The sequence below is a fragment of the Mesoplodon bidens genome (assembly GCF_964165515.1).
Source record: "Mesoplodon bidens genome assembly, chromosome: 3".
NCBI lineage: Eukaryota > Metazoa > Chordata > Mammalia > Artiodactyla > Ziphiidae > Mesoplodon > Mesoplodon bidens.
Window position 1 is genome coordinate 42,083,941 of NC_138178.1, and position 18,485 is coordinate 42,102,425.

At 37.1% G+C, this 18,485-nt stretch overlaps 1 protein-coding gene and 1 pseudogene across 4 annotated transcripts in view; both read right to left on the minus strand.

Moving 5' to 3' along the window:
• DMXL2 (Dmx like 2) overlaps positions 1-18,485 on the minus strand; it is a 169,859-nt gene that overhangs the window by 88,163 nt on the left and 63,211 nt on the right. For all 3 annotated transcript variants that reach the window (XM_081227961.1, XM_081227960.1, XM_081227962.1), the window contains 6 exons: positions 17,306-17,489; positions 14,445-14,619; positions 12,550-12,786; positions 11,728-11,999; positions 10,389-11,085; positions 9,700-9,821 (listed from right to left, as the gene is read on the minus strand). In XM_081227961.1, the coding sequence (XP_081084087.1) occupies positions 9,700-9,821; positions 10,389-11,085; positions 11,728-11,999; positions 12,550-12,786; positions 14,445-14,619; positions 17,306-17,489 (1,687 nt within the window). The remainder of the gene's footprint in view (positions 1-9,699; positions 9,822-10,388; positions 11,086-11,727; positions 12,000-12,549; positions 12,787-14,444; positions 14,620-17,305; positions 17,490-18,485) is intronic.
• On the minus strand, positions 1,442-2,331 carry LOC308614955 (HUWE1-associated protein modifying stress responses 1-like; annotated as a pseudogene). Its single transcript has 2 exons — positions 2,322-2,331; positions 1,442-2,266 (listed from the first exon to the last, which is right to left on the minus strand). The product of its transcript is annotated as an HUWE1-associated protein modifying stress responses 1-like (transcript).

Consider the following 18,485-nt stretch of genomic DNA (forward strand, 5'->3'; position numbering starts at 1 on the left):
GATGGCATCAACTATTCCACTATATTAGAAACAGCAAGCAGTCTTAAGTACTGCATCCATACATCATGGACTTTCTTGCAATAAAATGTTTTTGTGTTTTTAACTTATCGTAAACAAACTCACAATTAGGAGGGGGAAAAAAACAACACTTTTTCCAACTCCATGTTCTGAATGGGGTTTCAGGTAAAGAATCAATGTTTGGCAAAGAGAACAAGAATCTCTGTAAGCATTAAAGTATTGATGATATAGAAGCCCTTTGTATATATCCCAGTTTTTTATTACCAGCTTACTTTATTTTATTTATTTATTTACACTTTTTTTTTTTTTGCGGTACGCGGGCCTCTCACCGTTGTGGCCTCACCCGTTGCGGAGCACAGGCTCCGGACGTGCAGGTTCAGCGGCCATGGCTCACGGACCCAGCCGCTCCACAGCATGTGGGATCTTCCCGGACCGGGGCACGAACCCGTGTCCCCTGCATCGGCAGGCGGACTCTCAACCACTGCGCCACCAGGGAAGCCCCAGATTACTTTATTTTAGATGACCTACACTATGGCTCAGAAATGTTTACTTTTAACAGGACTCATGACCTAACTCACTAATTACTTCTATCTGCTTAGTCACTTGCACAATCCATGTTTTCATCTTGGCTTCAACCAAGTCTTATTATTTTGTTGTTTTATTTTTACAGCAGTATTGAATGTCCTATAAGTACCTCTCCCAGTTCTATCTGGAAGCCCGTATTAGAGAACAAGCAACAACAAACTTACTGACTATATACCTCAGGCTTCTCCAATAATACTTAAACCCCTCAGCCAAAATGCCTTTTTATGGCAGGTCTGGCCTGGGGACATGGTGATGGACCTGTTCTTTAACAGCCCTGGCTATCAAAGCAAGGCCCAAAGGGACAACAGACAGAAGGAAAGTCAATTTAATTATTCTTACATCTGTCCACTCCCTCTTGGGTCATCAACACTCACGTTCTACAGGCACACTCAATAACCTAAGGTATCAAAGGGAGTTCCCATGAGAACGAGCCCAGCAGTTATCTACCTTACTTGCCTGTCATTGACTAGGCTCTCCAGGTAAGTATAAATGCAATAGAATTCTTAAGACACAAGAACTTCCTCTTTGACTCAGAAGAGTAAGGAAACATGTGCAACATAAGCGTGTAAAGCAATAAATTCTAATCAATGTTGCAAAAAGTGCTGTTACGGTAACACCAATCAGCTCAAACTAACTTTCTAAAAGCATTTTTTTAGGATAGGCTGGCTAACATTCAAAAAATTGCCCATATACGTTCTTAGCTTACATTCTATTTAAACATTTCCAGAGCAAGTAGTAACTAGAACAGACAAAAAACAGACAATATATCTGGACCTAAACCTAAATGTGAAATTGGGTCCACAGGCACACTCTTAACCATTTTCCGAAAGAAACATGTTTAAACGGCTTTACAATGCAGAGCTATGGCTTCCCAGAAGGGTTGCAAATCAATCTCCACAGGTGAGCTAGTTTCCGTTGAAGTAGCTCGGTTAGGGGACACTACAGTCAGTCTTGGGGGAGCTTCGTGGTAGAGGAACTTTTCCACACAGGAAGCTGATCACATCTTCTTTATGAATAGCTCTTCTGAGCTTTTTAACCCAAGCCAACACATCCTTATTGCGTCGCTGATAGCCAATCTGAATTCCAATATCACAACTTCCCTGATGGGTATCCACACTTTCTTTGTAGAGGCTGGTGACGGCGGTGGCTGCGTTTTGGAAGGGAAGCCAGACAGAAAGTCCTGGCTGCTGACACACTCGGTCTTTGTAGAGCTGGGCCACAGCGGTGGCCGAGTTCTGGGACAGGTGCCACAGCTTCTGCTGCTTGTGCTCGGGCTGCGCGGCGGCCGCCGCCTCCTCCTGCAGCTCGGGGGGCAGCTGCTCGTCCAGCTCGTCCTCGGCCAGGCACTGCCGCTCCCACTTGAAGAACCAATGCTCGGGCGATGCTCCTGGATCTCGGCCTCGCCCTCCTCCTTCCGCTCCTCCATCCTCCGCGCCCTCCCGTGACCTCGCAGCCACCTCGGCCGCGTCCTCCTCAGGCGGGGCCCCGCAGGAGCGTGGTCGTCGAGAGGCCCGGCGGCGGGGCCCAGCGGCATTCGGCGGTTCCTCACAGTGGCCCAGGCCTTCTGCACCCCGACGGCCTGCGAGCCCCGCCCCGCCGCTCTGCGCTGCCCGGGACGACCCCCACCGCAGTCCTCCCCACCCCCGGCCCCTGCAGAAGGTCGCTGCGGACAGGATGAACGCCGCTGCCTCTCGCCTTGCCGGCCTGAGCGCGTCTACCGCCCGCCATGGCGCCGCGGCCTCCCTATGGCCGCCGCCGCCTCAGACCGCCGACCGCTCCCCGTAGCCCTGCCTGCGCCGCTGAGCCCACCCCAAAGACTACATGACTTTTTGAATTATGGTTTTCTCAGGGTATATGCCCAGTAGTGGGATTGCTGGGTTGTATGGTAGTTCTTTAAATAGTTTTTATTTAACTTCAGCTTACTAAAACTTCTTTTTGCAGGGCAACATTGTGACTTATCTTTTTTTTTTTAAGTTCTCAAGTCTACTTCTAAATATGGATAAGACATCACTAATCATTAAAGAAATGCAAATCAAAACTACAATGAGGTTATCACCTCACACCAGTTAGAATGGGCATCATCAAAAAGTCTACAAACAATAAATGCTGGAGAGGGCGTGGAGAAGAGGGAACCCTCTTGCACTGTTGGTGGGAATGTAAATTGATACAGCTACTATGGAGAACAGTATGGAGGTTCCTTAAAAAACTAAAAATAGAACTACCATACGACCCAGCAATCCCACTACTGGGAATATACCCTGAGAAAACCAAAATCCAAAAAGAGTCATGTTCCACAATGGTCATTGCAACTCTATTTACAATAGCCAGGAGATGAAAGCAACCTAAGTGTCCATCAACAGATGAATGGATAAAGAAGATGTGGCACATATGTACAATGGAATATTACTCGGCCATAAAAGGAAACGAAATTGAGTTATTTGTAGTGAGTGGACGGATCTAGAGTCTGTCATACCGAGTGAAGTCAGTCAGAAAGAGAAAAACAAATACCATATGCTAATACAAAGATATGGAATCTAAAAAAAAAAGTGGTTCTAATGAACCTAGGGACAAGACAGGAATAAAGACACAGACTTAGAGAGTAGATTTGAGGACATGGCTAGGTGGAATGGTAAGCTGGGACAAAGCGATAGAGTGGCATGTACATGTATACACTACCAAATGTAAAATAGATAGCTAGTGGGAAGAAGCCACATAGCACAGGGAGATCAGCTCGGGGCTTTGTGTCCACCTAGAGGGGTGGGATAGGGAGGGTGGCAGGGAGACACAAGAGGGAGGAGACATGGGGATATATGTATATGTATAGCTGATTCACTTTGTTATAAAGCAGAAACTAACACCATTGTAAAGCAATTATACTCCAATAAAGATGTTAAAAAAATAATAATGTAAAATATTCACTGCATGTTGAAATTCTATTTTGGATATATTGGATTAATGAAAATATGCTATATAATTAATATCACCAGTTTCTTTCCACTTTTAAATGGTTGCTAGAAAACTTTTAAGTTACATGTATGGCTCACATTATATTTCTATTGTACACTGCTGTTCTAGAAGCATCAAGATAGAGAGAGAGGGAGGGGTTACTATTAAAAGAATATGAGTATTATAGGTATAAGACCTCTTATCAAAACACTGGAGGGCAGAAATAACAGTCTCTAAATTTCTGAGGGCAAAAGAAAGATCTTAAATCTAGAATTTAATATCCAGCCAAACTTATCAATTAAATGTGAAGGGAAAGGGACTTCCCTCATGGTCCAGCAGTTAAGACTCTGCGCTCCCAATGCAGGGAGCCCAGGTTCGATCCCTGCTCGGGAAACTAGATCCCACATGCCACAACTAAGAGCCTGTATGCCGCAAATAAGACCCGGGGCAGCCAAATAAATAAATATTTAAAAAAATAAATATGAAGGTAAAATAAACACTTTTCCAGCCATGTTGGATTCAGAATGATTTCAGAATCCTTATCTACCAGGCAACCTTTCTTTTTAAAAAATTTACAATATTTGAGGATGTAATCTATTGACAGTACAGGAGAGAGAAAAGCAGCTCATGGTGCAGGAAACAGTGGTGGAATTCCAGGTGTGAAACGGAGAGGATGACACGTCTGCAGCATCCCAAAAAACACAGCTCAGATTAAAACACCAGATCAAAAGACCCTAAAAGGAATTCCTCCAAGAAGAGAAAGAGGAAGATTTAACAGGCAGGACAATTAAGAAGCTGGGAGCTCTTAGCCCAGTGCGGAAGAAGACTTAGGTTTTTTCTTTTCCTCTCAACAAGAAAAAAGAAGCCCAAGAAATTAGAAATGCCAAGAAAACAACTGAAAAATTAGAGAAAAAAGTTTTGATTCAAATACAAGATGAGCAAAACTGTGGCCTGATCACTTGATGGAATATAAGAAAGGTCATTTGAATTTAACCCTTTGGACTTTCTCCCTTGAGAGAATCTGTGACAAATCAGTGACAAATAGTTGAAATGATCACATTTACATAATTATAATTAGATGGTTACTAGTTTCAATTTTCATAATCAAACCATAAGACCTAATTTTAGTTATAGAATAGAACGTGCATGTCATAAAAGACATTGTAAAGGTAACGCTCCAGCTGGCAGAAGTCAAGTTGAGAGTAGGAGGAGGGAAGGGTGAGTGCAGGGGTGCAACTTTCTTCGTTTTACTTTGGGATGATACAAGAGATACTGTGTAAAGAAGACGGAACGAAAATACAGGATTATGTATACATCACTTAAAAGTATAAAGGCAGCTAATAGAAAAACCATACACACTAATACAACTAGCAAAACTCAGTGGAGAGAGAGAGACAAGTGGAATGCAAGCTGAATTCCCTGTCTATCAAAGAAGATGGAAATGACTTGATTTCTACTGCTGGTAAATTAAGAAACTGAAATCTAAGCATATCATTTAGAATTGTGGTGGTAACTTATCAAAAGAATTAAAAACAAAAGGTTTAAAGGGGTTTCCAATAAAGTGTGGGACTTGGGTAGGGGAGGTGATACAGAATTTTTATTTAATAACAGTACAGTATATGCTGTTTGAATTTTGAAACTGTGCACATGTTTAAAAATGTTTTTGAAAATACATTTATAAAAAATTGATGTTAATAGGTATAAAGAAAGCCTCAATTAAAGAGTAATTCTTCCCTAAAAAAAAGAAAGAAAATAAGAACAGTTTAAAATCAAGAATGTAAGCTCCACCTGCTATATAAAATAAATAAATAAATAAAAGAAAAAAATAAAAGAAAAAAAAAAGAATCTAAGCTCCTAGGACTTCTCTGGCAGTCCAGTGGTTAAGACTCCACGCTTCCACCACAGGGGGGACGGGTTCGATCCCTGGTCCAGGAACTAAGATACCACATGCTGCATGGCTTGGCCAAAAAAAAAAACCAGAACCTAAGCTCCTATCTCAAGAAACCTAGTAAACGAAAACCAAAATAAATCAAGCGTAAGGAAGAAAATAATAAAGATAGGGCAGATACTAATGAAAATTAAAACCAAAGAGTTCAATGAAACAAATAGCTGGTTCTTTAAAAACATCAATAAATTAACAAACTTCCAGCTGAAAAGAAAAAAAGAGGGAAGATGCTAATAATCATATCGTTAGCATGTGCCCCTGACGTAACACAAGAAGCGTACTTCACACACCTGAGGTATTTTTCCCCAAAACTCATAACTCCAGTCTAACCATGAGAAAAATAGCAGACAAACCCAAGTCGAGGGAAAATACAATAAAATATCTCACCGGTACTACTCAAAATTGTCAAGGTCATGAGAAAAAGCTGATGAAGATGAAGAAAACTTAGAAACTGTCCCAGATCAGAGAAGACTTAGGAGACATGACAACTAAATGTAATATGGTTTTGTGGATGAAGTCCTGGAACATTAGTGGAAAAGGACATTTGTGGGAAAAAATCAGCTAAGTCTTAATAAAGTCTGGGGTTTAATTAATCATATCACACCAATAACAGTTTCTTAGTTGTGACAAATGTATTCTGGTAACATAAGATGTTAACAATAGGGGTATATGGGAACTCTGCACTATATCTCCAACTTTTCTGTAAACCTGAAACTATACTAAAATTAAAGATTTGTTTGAAAAATTAAGTCTCTGAATTAATTATTGTTTTCAGAGTACAAAGAGAAAGAGAAAGATAGGCTCATTAACAGAGGCTGACGGTTTAATGTTAATAAAGATCAGGATAATAAAGAACTCCTAATTCCTACTTTGTCTCTGGTCTTCTATTTCAAGAATTTAGCTTGCAAAAGTAGAAAGGACCAAAAATTTTCTACAATGAATAAGTATTACTTTTTAACTTTAAAAAAAATAATGAAAATGGAGGGTTTAAGAAAAAAGTACAGGGCTTCCCTGGTGGTGCAGTGGTTGAGAGTCCGCCTGCCGATGCAGGGGACGTGGGTTCGTGCCCCGGTCCGGGAATATCCCGCATGCCGCGGAGCGGCTGGGCCCGTGAGCCATGGTCGCTGAGCCTGCGCATCTGGAGCCTGTGCTCCGCAACGTGAGAGGCCACAACAGTGAGAGGCCCGCGTACCGCCAAAAAAAAAAAAAAAAAAGAAAGAAATAAAGAAAAAAAGTACATTGGTAAGTACATTGGAGCAGAAGACCAAGATAAATTTTTAAATTCCAAGAATGTATCCAACTGCTCTAAATGAATTTATACTTTCCTGGAAAAAATAATGCCCAGGTTATTGAGAAATTTTGCCAATGAGAACAATGAACCACAGAGGATGTTCTCTCTGAGAAATCATGGGGATTGCCACAGCCAAAAGACTAAAAACAGGCAAAGGTTCCAATTTTCAAAAAGGAAAATAACATACTTCTGTAAGTCAGAATAAAGAGCCTGACGTCTATCTAGTACAATGCTTTAGTCATCGAGAGACATTAGGATACACACATTCAACCTACTATACATTAAAACAATCATCTCCTACAAATCTGACTTCCTTTTTTGACTGCAAAAGATTTGGCAGACAGGGTGTATTTTACTTCAGTGAAGTACACCACAAGCTGCCTCATGCAAATCCTTGGGATAAGCTGGAGAAATATTCTAGAAAATAAAAATGGAGAAAGATTTCAAATGTATACTGCTAGGTTCTTTCTTCAGTCCAGTACTGTTTAACATTTCTGTAATTGACTTAGATGAAGATGTAGAACAGCACTCATCAAATAGGCCAGTGATGTAAGTCATAAAGCAGTAACACTGGATTCAATAATTCTGGATTCAAAAGGATACTGAAAGGATGTACTGTTGAGCTGAGCCTAGCAAGGTGAAATGTAATAGGGAAGTAAGTCTATATTTGGGTCCCAAATTCAAATGCACAAATACAGAATGGCTTACTAGCAAAAAAAAAAAAAAAAAAAAAAGGCTCCGTGATATTTAATTGAAAGTCAGCTCAATATGAATTACATACAAAGAATGTGGCGTGCCTGCCCAAACATAATAGTATCTACTGAGAGACGCCACAATACTGCTATATTCTAGTGATCCTACAATGCCAGGTGTATAAACAAACTGAAAGGGTCAAATATAAAACAGTTAGGTAAATTTATAGGCAGAGGAGCAGCAGGTTTGGCCTGAGGAAAAAAATTGGGGGGTTCCAACATAGGTGTCTGAAGTGCTCTCACATGTAAGAAATCTTAGACTTATTCTAAATGGAACTAAAGCTAACAAGTAGAATTTAAGGATTACAAGTTTAATTTCAATATAATAGTGATGGTAATTCAAAGACAGAATCAGCTGTGTTTAGAGTTGAGCTTCCCTCCTTGGAGGCCAGATGACAAATTGGCAGGAATGTGGTAGAGACAAAGTATCAGATGGCTGGTTAGACTAGGGGACCTTTAAATCTTCCAACTCTATAATTTTAAAGATGTTACTTTTCTAGACTTTCTCTATGCCAAACTTGTGGCTTCAGTCCAATTACCACTGTTTCTGGAACAAGCCTTATTTATACACGTACTTTCCTGTATCCACTCAGGCTATTCTATCACTCAGCAAAGACCAAGGATTTGCCTTTCTGAATCTATCAAAAATGAACTCAAGGGGCTTCCCTGGTGGCACAGTAGTCGAGAGTCCGCCTGCCGATGCAGGGGACACGGGTTCGTGCCCCGGTCCGGGAGGATCCCACATGCCGTGGAGTGGCCGGGCCCATGAGCCACGGCCACTGAGCCTGCGCGTCCAGAGCCTGTGCTCCACAATGGGAGAGGCCACAACAGTGAGAGGCCCACGTACCACAAAAAAAAAAAAAAAAAAGAACTCAAATACTGTCCTTAATAAAAACTTCTATGCCTACCCTACTCTGATCCCTCTTGCCCCTGAATTATGAAATAGTGTTTGGCAGTTAATTACATACCAACTTCAGACACCTCTGCTTCTGTCTTAAACTGTTATTTAACCTTTTATAATAAATTCTCTCCTCTGCTAAATTTAAATCTCCTTAAAGGCAGACACTGTATTCCCTACACGTCTAGGGGTACATGGCAGACATTCAAAAACAGTCTTTGAGGGACTTCCCTGGTGGCGCAGTGGTTAAGAATCCGCCTGCCAATGCAGGGGACACAGGTTTGAGCCGTAGTCCGGGAAGATCCCACATGCCACAGAGCAACTAAGCCCGTGCGCCACAACTACTGAGCCTGCGCTCTAGAGCCCACAAGCCACAACTACTGAAGCCTGTGCGCCTAGAGCCCATGCTCCGTGACAAGAGAAGCCACTGCAATGAGAAGCCTGTGCACCGCAACGAAGAGTAGACCCCGCTCGCCACAACTAGAGAAAGTCCATGAGCAGCAATGAAGACCCAATGCAGCCATAAGTAAGTAAATAAATAAATAAATAAAAATAAAAATTAAACAAAACAAAAACAGTCTTTGATTTTCAATATTGGAAACATTTTTATTAGAACAGTTATTTTATTAAAAGGCACGTTTTTATAGGTAAATGGAAAATTCACCATTCAAATCTGAGTACTGACTAATATGCATGACTTCCAGTTCAAATAGAGAACTACCAGAATGAGACAATGCCACCCACTGATAACATATTCTAACCAGAGGACTTTTAAAATAGTGAATCAAGCTCAGAAAAGTTCAAATTTTCCAACCTAAACATAGAGATTGGTAAAGCTGCCTTAAAACCTTTCTTGAGCAAAAAAAGATTAACAGAACCAAAATAAAGAGTGAAAAATGTCAAGAAAAATATCACATTTTAGAAAAAAAATCATATTTATTTCTTTAAATATAAAACGTATTGATGTGTGATGTGATATACAGACTGTAATTTTTTTTTTCTTTTTGGCCACGCTGTGTGGCTTGTGGGATATCAGTTCCTCAACCAGGGACTGAACCTGGGCCATAGCAGTGAAAGCGCCAACAGACTGTAATTTTGATTCATGTAAATTGGAACACAAATTAAGAGAAAACAAACTAGTCACACAGAGCCCAGAACAGATGCTCACTCCCTGAACACCAACTAACAAATAAACGTCCCAGACAAATTAAAAGAGAATTCCTTATTAGCTTAGATATATTAATAAAGATTAGGAAATACTTACTGAAGATTCTGGATCTGACAGTTCATCCAATAATTTTCTTGCATCTACCACAGCTTGGTAGAGTCTCAGATTTTTGCCATCAGAAGCAACAAAGCAAGCACTCGCAGAATTGCAATATGTGCCTGAGAAAGTAGACACTTAGCATTATAATATATAGTTTATTTTTATTACTGGCTGAAGTATGAGAAAAAATATTCACACTTCTCTTTTTAGACATAACCATGGTCCAGAAACACAGATACAATTAATAGAAATAAAATTATTAACCAGGGGGCCTCCCTGGTGGCGCAGTGGTTGAGAGTCCGCCTGCCGATGCAGGGGATACGGGTTCGTGCCCCGGTCTGGGAGGATCCCATATGCCGCGGAGCGGCTGGGCCCGTGAGCCATGGCCGCTGAGCCTGCGCATCCGGAGCCTGTGCTCCGCAACGGGAGAGGCCACAAGAGTGAGAGGCCCGCATACCGCAAAAAGAAAAAAAAAGAAAAAAAAAATTATTAACCAAAAAAATTCAACAAATAGGTTATGAGAGGGAAAAGATGAAAAACAAAAGTCTAGAAACTCTAAACTTAAGTCTGATGCCTACATTCTGAATACTTATTAAAAATCTTCCTAATGACAAATATAAATCATTTGGTATATAAATAACTGTTTTAAAGCTTTTATTAATTTCACTATTAAAATGAACACTTACCAAGACAGTAACTAGGAATAAGAGTTGGAAGCCAAGCAACGTTAGAGAAGGCTGAAGTATGTAAAGAGTTAATTCGCGCCAACTCCGATACTCCTCCAGTGTATGACAAAGGTCCTATAGGGTCCACGCGCCACAGAATAAGTTCACTGTAGATGGCATTCGGGTCGTGAAATGTACGTGTTGCTGCATTTCTGAGAGGTTGTTTCGAGGAACCCTTTATGTGTCTTACAGGATCCATTAATCTACTTAATTTATTGTCTGAGTCCCACTGAAAATCTGATTCAGGAGTCAGCAGAGCATTATGATGAGATGATGTCAATAATAATGGTAAAACTGAATGACATGCCAGGTCATTGAGGTGAAATCTATGACCACAATATCTAAATTTGTGAGATACAGTTAGAACAGTGGTAAAGGCAGACTTATCAGCAAAAGTGACTGCCCATTGATTTAAAGAGCCATCTATGTGTTTAGAGACCATCATTACTGTGGGAGCTAAAATGTTCATATTTGTACTGTGTGGTCCAGAATGCAGCTGTGATCCATGAGGACTGCATTCAGCCATCATGTCTTGGTGTAACAGAGTGTGGTGAGAATCTTTTGTAGCATTTATACAGGCATACATCATGATATTTTTACTAAGAGAGCTTGCATCACCAGATGGAAATGCAACAGGAATCCGAGAAGAAAAAGAAACCTGAAAAACACAATTACATGATTCAGTGCAAGCAGTCTGCCTCCTCTCAAAGTCTTCCAAAAATACTTCCATTTTCAAAATGTCAAACCTCAGCTTCCTAGTAAAATATATCATTTTCGACCTTATTATGGTCTAATCCTTTTCCTCTATTTATATAGTATCATATCTCTATTCATCACCTATGAGAAAACCGAAGAAATAATTTCAAGTATTTGAAACTTGAAACTTGCCTGTATCTCTAGATGACTACAACCATAAATCTAAACAAATATTGTTCAGAAAGATAACTGATAAAGATAGTAGATTTAATTAATAAAACTGAAGAAGTGGAGGGGACTCATCCTGAGTCACATTTTTAGGGTAGTTTCTTAAGTTTATTCAGAATATTGTGAATTCCCAGAAAAAATGAATACACATACATTCAAGTACTCAGTATCACATTTCAAAGCCAAATTCATTTTACTTAAATTAATCAAGTTTATAAAATCTGTGGTCATTGACCCCTTTGGTAGCAAGTTATTCTCTTCTCAGTTGCTTATCAAAAATAAAATCATTGAGTATTTCTGAAAACCTGCTAAATCTGAATAGCAACTGTTTTACTTTTTTAAGAAGTGTAAAAATTGCTTCATCAGTAAAATATACCTGGACTTGTCTAAATATTCCAGGATTATATTCATCCAAATACTTTATATGCCACACTAGGAAGGTACCATCTACCGGGTGTATAGTAAAAAGCATGTCAGGATTCTTATTCCATTCAGTTAGCAGCATTTCGATCTTCCGATCAAGCAGGACTGTAGGCAGTGGCATTGGTACACTAGGTAGTGAACAGGTTCTAGGACTTCCCTCTCTTTCTCCATCTTCATGTTCTGATGATCCTGTACCTGCTTCAGATTCTCTATCCAGGGATAATTCTAAATCAGAAAATAAATTTATCAGTACATACTAACAGAAATACTATAGAAAATTCATTTATATACTAGACTATCAAATTCATTTACATACTAGACTATACTACAGAAAATCATTTACATACTAGACTATCAATAAATAGCATACTAACTTTAGAAATCATGAATCCCTTTTACAACTTATGGCCAGGAAAAAAAAACCAAGGAAGGAAACTATTTTCTGGTCTGAACTGAAAATTACTACATTTCTTAGTTTTAGATAAATCAAAATTTCACTCACACTATCACATTATCTCTATTATTACCATTATTAGCAAAACCTGTTACTCCCCCCAAAAAGCATGGCTTCCGAAGTAATACATTACTCAAAGCAATATGTTATAACAAAGCAAAGTTAGATGGTAGATGGTCCATAGTAGATGGTCAGTAAAGACCTGTGGAATGAATGGAAAAGTGAAAAGGAAGGAGGGGAGGAAGGAAAGATTACAAACCAAAGGTGGTTTCACAAAAAGCTGTCAGCCTGTAAAAAAAAATCTGAACACAGGATACTAACCATGGTCTAGTTTCATACGTAAACCCCTCTCTCTTTCCTCCTGTGAACGTTCATCTTCTCTATCTCCTTTGTCGTTTTCATGATCCACCTGCTTTTCAGAAAGTGTTCGTAATTGCTGCATAAATATTTCAGTAGATGATGTAAAATGAAATTCTTTGTTGTTTAACCAATGAACTACAAAGCCCCCATTTCCATCATCAATGTTAAATACAGTGCCAACCAAGACATTTGGAATATCTGTGGAATCAAAAAAGATAAAATTTCAATGTGAATTTCTAATGTCTTTTAAAATATTACATGTGCCTATAAAGACTAATTCCATTACACAGAAAATGTGATAAACAAAAAGTAAACATAACTCTAGCACGATTTGAAATTTTTAATTGAATTTAATGGTAAATGAACTAATGGCATAGACATATGGAATTAAATTACTAATTTAAAAATGAAACACACCTAATGCACAAACTTTTATTGAATCCTGGTTTGGGGATGAGGGAACAGAAAGACAAAACAGAAAAGCAAATCTAAAAGACATTTTTGAGACGACTGAAATTTAAATATGAACTGAATATCAGAGATTATGGAATTATTTCTAATTTTCTTAGGTATGATAATGATATTGTGATTATGTAAGAAAATTTCCTTATTCTTAGGAGATACTTGCTGAAGTATGTAAGGGTGATATGCCATGATATGTGTAACTTACTTTGAAAACATTAAGAAAAATTTCACTCACACACACACCCACATATAAACATACATATGTGTGTATATACAGAGAGAATAAAGCAACTGGCAAAATGTTAGCAATTGTTGAATCAAAGTGGGTGAAATGAGTGTTCACTGTACTATTCTTCCAACTTTTCTGTTTTAAACTTTCCTCAAAAGTTGGGGAAAAATAATGCCAAGAAAGAACACAGGAAGGCAAGCAAACTTCTAAGTATAGCAGATTTTCTCCATGTGGGGTAACTGAAATTCACACTATAGATCAGTTCACATAAAACAGTATAATTCAAAAAAAAAAAAACTCCTTAATCCCAAATCAAATTATAAATAATCCATTCAATAGAAAGAAAAAGAGACTGGGGGGGGGAAGCATCCAGATATCACTCTTTTGGAACTGTATTTGCTAAATACCTATCTTTATATAAATAAACATTTAAAAAATAAAATCCTCTGCACCCTGAAGCAACAGACTTCCATTTCAATAAAACGTAACTATAACTTTATACAAATATAGTTCTTCCAGCAATGTAATATGAAACTAATAGGCCTTGTCATATGTTTTTCATGCAGAAAGAAAACAATGACCTTAAATAGAAGCTTTAAATATGCTCTTGCCAACAATGAACCTGCCTCAAAACACTTCTCAACGACATAGGAGGAAAAGAGCAAAAAGAAAACATCAAGGTTAGAAGAAAAACTATCTATCCCGAAGTGTAGGACAAGAAAGTCTATGAGTGTACAAAACAAGATATGCTGAAATATAAGGAAAACTATGCAAAAATATACTTAGATAAAGTTATAAAGAAGAGTTGAGAAGAAAGAATAATAGTGAAAATACAAAAGGGTGGGAAATCACACTAATTAACCAGGCTGCGGCCACTTGTGTTCATCTCCAGGTTGAACTAAAGCTCTAATTACTTAGAAACTTTGCCATATTCTAGACAAACAATGGTGCTCAAAAATACTTATTTGAAGTTATTCCCTGAGGATCACACAGTCTCAATTTAAGAAATGGCCCCTTATATTTCTGTTCCAATTAAGAAGTATTTTAAAAAGAAACATGGAGTATTAGCATAAAATTAGAAACAGGTTATAAAAGTAGTCCCACTTTTCTATTTATTTATCTTATTTTAGCAGATAAGAAATAAAACTTTACTATCCTTTACCTGTGGCGGGATTGATGCTCGCTGCAATGTGAAAATGACACAGTGCATTTGCGTGATGGGAAATGTGTCTTTGAACTTCATGCGTTGCCATCTGGTCATGCATTAATTCAGTGTGTGTTACAAGAATGGAAGACTTCCTTTGTCCTTTTCTTAAATTTTTCAAATGGTGTATTGTCTAAAATAGAAAAATAATTACTAAATCCAAGTCTAGGAAGTCTAATAAGTGCTGATCAAAGTACTTTTGATTATTAAGGATTTTACAATTTTCCTCTCTGTAAAACCTGACCATCTTAAAGGAAACTTTAACTACAATAGAACAACTTAATATATTCTCCACTGGTCTTGCAAATTTTATAGTTCAAGGCAGTAGTTGCTCAAAAACACTTATTATCTGCAGAAACCCCTATAAAGATTAGGAGTCCAAAGTCTAGTTTTTTCAGGATATCCCAGTACTGAGATGAAATTTACTAGTCATAAGGGTGTAAAAAAAAAAATTCCAAATCTTCCTATCAGGAAGAATATTCCTCCCCAAAATTCTCACTTAGAACTAAATAGCCAGCTAAATAATCTAATATATAACCTCTATTATAAAGACAAAAAGGGGGTACAAAAATACAGAATAACAAGGGGAACCTTAACTTAGATAAGAGTAGCCAGGAAAGACCCCATGAAAGTGTTGACCTGTGGAATTTGTTCAAACTGAGATATGTGTCTATGATAAAAATTCTGTAATGGCATACTCCATCATCTGAACTATTCTGACATGGGACCATGTCAACTCTCAGCACAATCTTTTCTCCATACCATAACCCCACCACACAGCAATTCCTTATTCTGTCACTTAACAATACCATGCTTAATAATAATATACCATTCTTTCCTTTGTTCCTTGCAATCAATTAAATAAAATGTGGCATCCTCTCAGTTCTTTCTGCAGTAAAGTAAAACATCTGGTCCTTCCTTTCAATTCCACAGCCCTTATCCCTTTTCATGTGAAAAACAGTATCAGTTCTATGGTGTGTCCTCTGTCTCTGGTCTCCCTGCTTATTTCTTTGATTACACCTATCAAATTATTTTCACTAAATCTTTGACATTTATCATTATTTTAAATTAGATTGCCAAGGCTGTGCTATATTGGTCAGTTATCTTCTCCTAGGAACAAAATGTATAATTTAAGTATATATAGAATTACATAGACCTTGCAGTTAGGGGTTTTATAGGAAAGGACATTAGAAAGCAAAATAGCTCATAAGTCAGATAATCAGGCTTTTTCTATTAAAAACAATTTTAACATTACTAATTGACACTATTTTATTAAAAGGCAGCAAAAATGTGTCAAATACTGATTACATATTATTTTATTTTTGCTTTTATTTTATGTAGCAGTTAGTAATTTGATTTAACAAACACTTGAAAAGAAATATATTAGATAACATGGAGGATATAAAGATATCTAAAAGCCCTTAGGCTCCAAAAGCTTATATGTAATTTAAAGATAAAATATTATACAAATATATATAAATTATTGTAAACATCTAGTAAATAAAGTACTTTTTCCCACTAAATTTCAATCAATAGCAAACCATAACTCTAACTGTTCTGACTTCTGCTTTAATTTCATTTATGCTTTAAATGTTGAAAAAAACTGTATAAATAGTGCCCAATCACAGAGAGCATCAGAGCAGGACTACTTTACATAAAACTTTAAAGGACCACATCCTTAGCCTATTAAACCCCCAAAATATTTCTGCTTGCCGAAACTGCAAAACCATTTTGGCTATGCAACCATTAAAGTGTTAATGTAAACGTGCAATGTAAAAGTATAATTAGTAATGTACAGAGATGTTTATAACACATTAAGTATAAAAAGCAAGTTATAAAACATTACTGCATAATATGATCTCAATCTTGTAAATAAAAAAAATGTACAAACACATTGGAATAGTTGGATTATAAACTCTACATTTTTTCCTTTTCCTAATCTAATTTTAGAATAAGCATATACTCTTTGTGTAATAAAGTCACATGAAAAATTAAGAAAATTAGCAATCTAGGTTTACTATAATAAATTTCTGGTAATTTTTAATAATGTGTTTATCTCATTTTATTCCCTAATCATAATGGGCGCAACAGTTCATACTATATTATAAATAATCTAATTTCTTAGAAAGCACTTTTGTTTTATATATAGTATTTAAAAACTAGAAAAATTATTTCACTTTCAAAATATTAAACCATGAAAACTGTGCAATTATATAAGTTCACTTAATATCTTAACACCTTTATTCTTATTCATAATAGTCATTTTTAATTAGAAAAATAAATGTAAAATTTAATCCTCGTGAAACAAAAGCAAAATATTTTTATTTTTATCTGTTTATTTTTTTAAAGATTGCTGTGGTTTATTTATTTAATTAATTAATTAATTTTTTTTTTTTTTTTGCTGCACCGCGCAGCTTGTGGGATCTTACTTCCCTGACCAGGGATTGAACCCGGGCCCCAGCAGTGAAAGCACCGAGTCCTAACCACTGGACTGCCAGGGAATTCCCCACAAAATATTTTTAATAACAACCAATTTCAAAGACTTTTACATGTTTTATTAATCAAAGCTGCCTACTCCTATAGATTTTCACACTCAACATGAAAACTGAAAGAACTAAATTTATACTATTTATCTAAACTACATATCTGAGACCATTACTGTCTATATCTGTCTTCTAAGTGACATAAAATAAGTGAGAATTCTTTGCCATTAATTTCGTCATTATGTGTACCATGCACCATCTGCAACTTAGCTTATGAATTCCCACCATACTCACATTATCTTCAAGATTCATTTACCATTTTAAATAATACAGTACCTCAAGAGCATGTTGTACTCTGTCTTTGTGTCTTCCAGCATGAGTAAGGTTGCTGGCAGTGCTGGAAGTGGTAGTCTCGCAAATCTGCTCACCCAAAAGACAGTCTTCTGGTAATACGGTTTCTGCCCACAGCCGGCAGACACCATCATGGCATGAAGTTAATAACACATTACAGACAGAACCTCTAATGATAAAGAGAAATGAACAAAAGTTACTATGAGTATCAATGACATGAAAAATTAAAGGCTATTAATATTTAGTTCTTAATCCTTAAAGATGACATTAACGCAAAACAGTATGATCTATGTGTAGTTATTTTTCCAATAATGATAATGGATTTCTACTGACTATTTCACACTCTTACCAAACCCCATTTATTACCTGCTCAGACCTGCAAGGTGGTAGGCTGGACATAGGGTGCAATCAGTTACCATAAAATAAGAACAACCTAACTGTCCCTGACACTCACCTTAATTCATTAAACTTATGTCTTGAACAGCTAAACTAAATGACAGTATAGTATGCTTCCAATTGCTTTAGAAATTACATTGTGTGGAGAAAGAGTATCAATGGAAGAGCTTGAAATCACGCACAGTATGGCTGTGAACATCATAAAAACTAGGAAATGGTCCTGACGAAGGAAACAGAAATTAATGCCAGATTATATACATGTGCTGCTTGAAAACAAGGCTCTGGAGGATTAGTATCTCCTAAACAAAACAAACTAAACATCAAAAGAAAACCTACATTTCTGTCATTACAAATTGCAGAATGACCATAATAAAAGATCATTAATTATAATTAAACTATGTGGTTTATGGAAGTAGTTCCAGCATTTTGTTTTATCCTTCTTATAATTTAAACAGTTATAAATAGGTAAACAAACTTATTAATAATAAAACTGTAAGGAGACTATAACTTCAAACTATAAAACAATTTCCATTAAGTTAAGCAAAAATGTCACAGCATCAAGCACCTGAAGTGGTTTAACCACTCATTGTGAAAAAAAAAAAATTTTTCCCATTAAAAAAATGCTTACATAGAATCTGACTCAGTCAAAGGTAAAGTGTTCTGCAAATGTTTTCCATAGATGCAAATAACTTAAACAGATTAAGCTAGAGTAACCTTTTATTTAGATTCCAAAAATGTATAAATTCCCCATGTTATCATTTACTGAGCA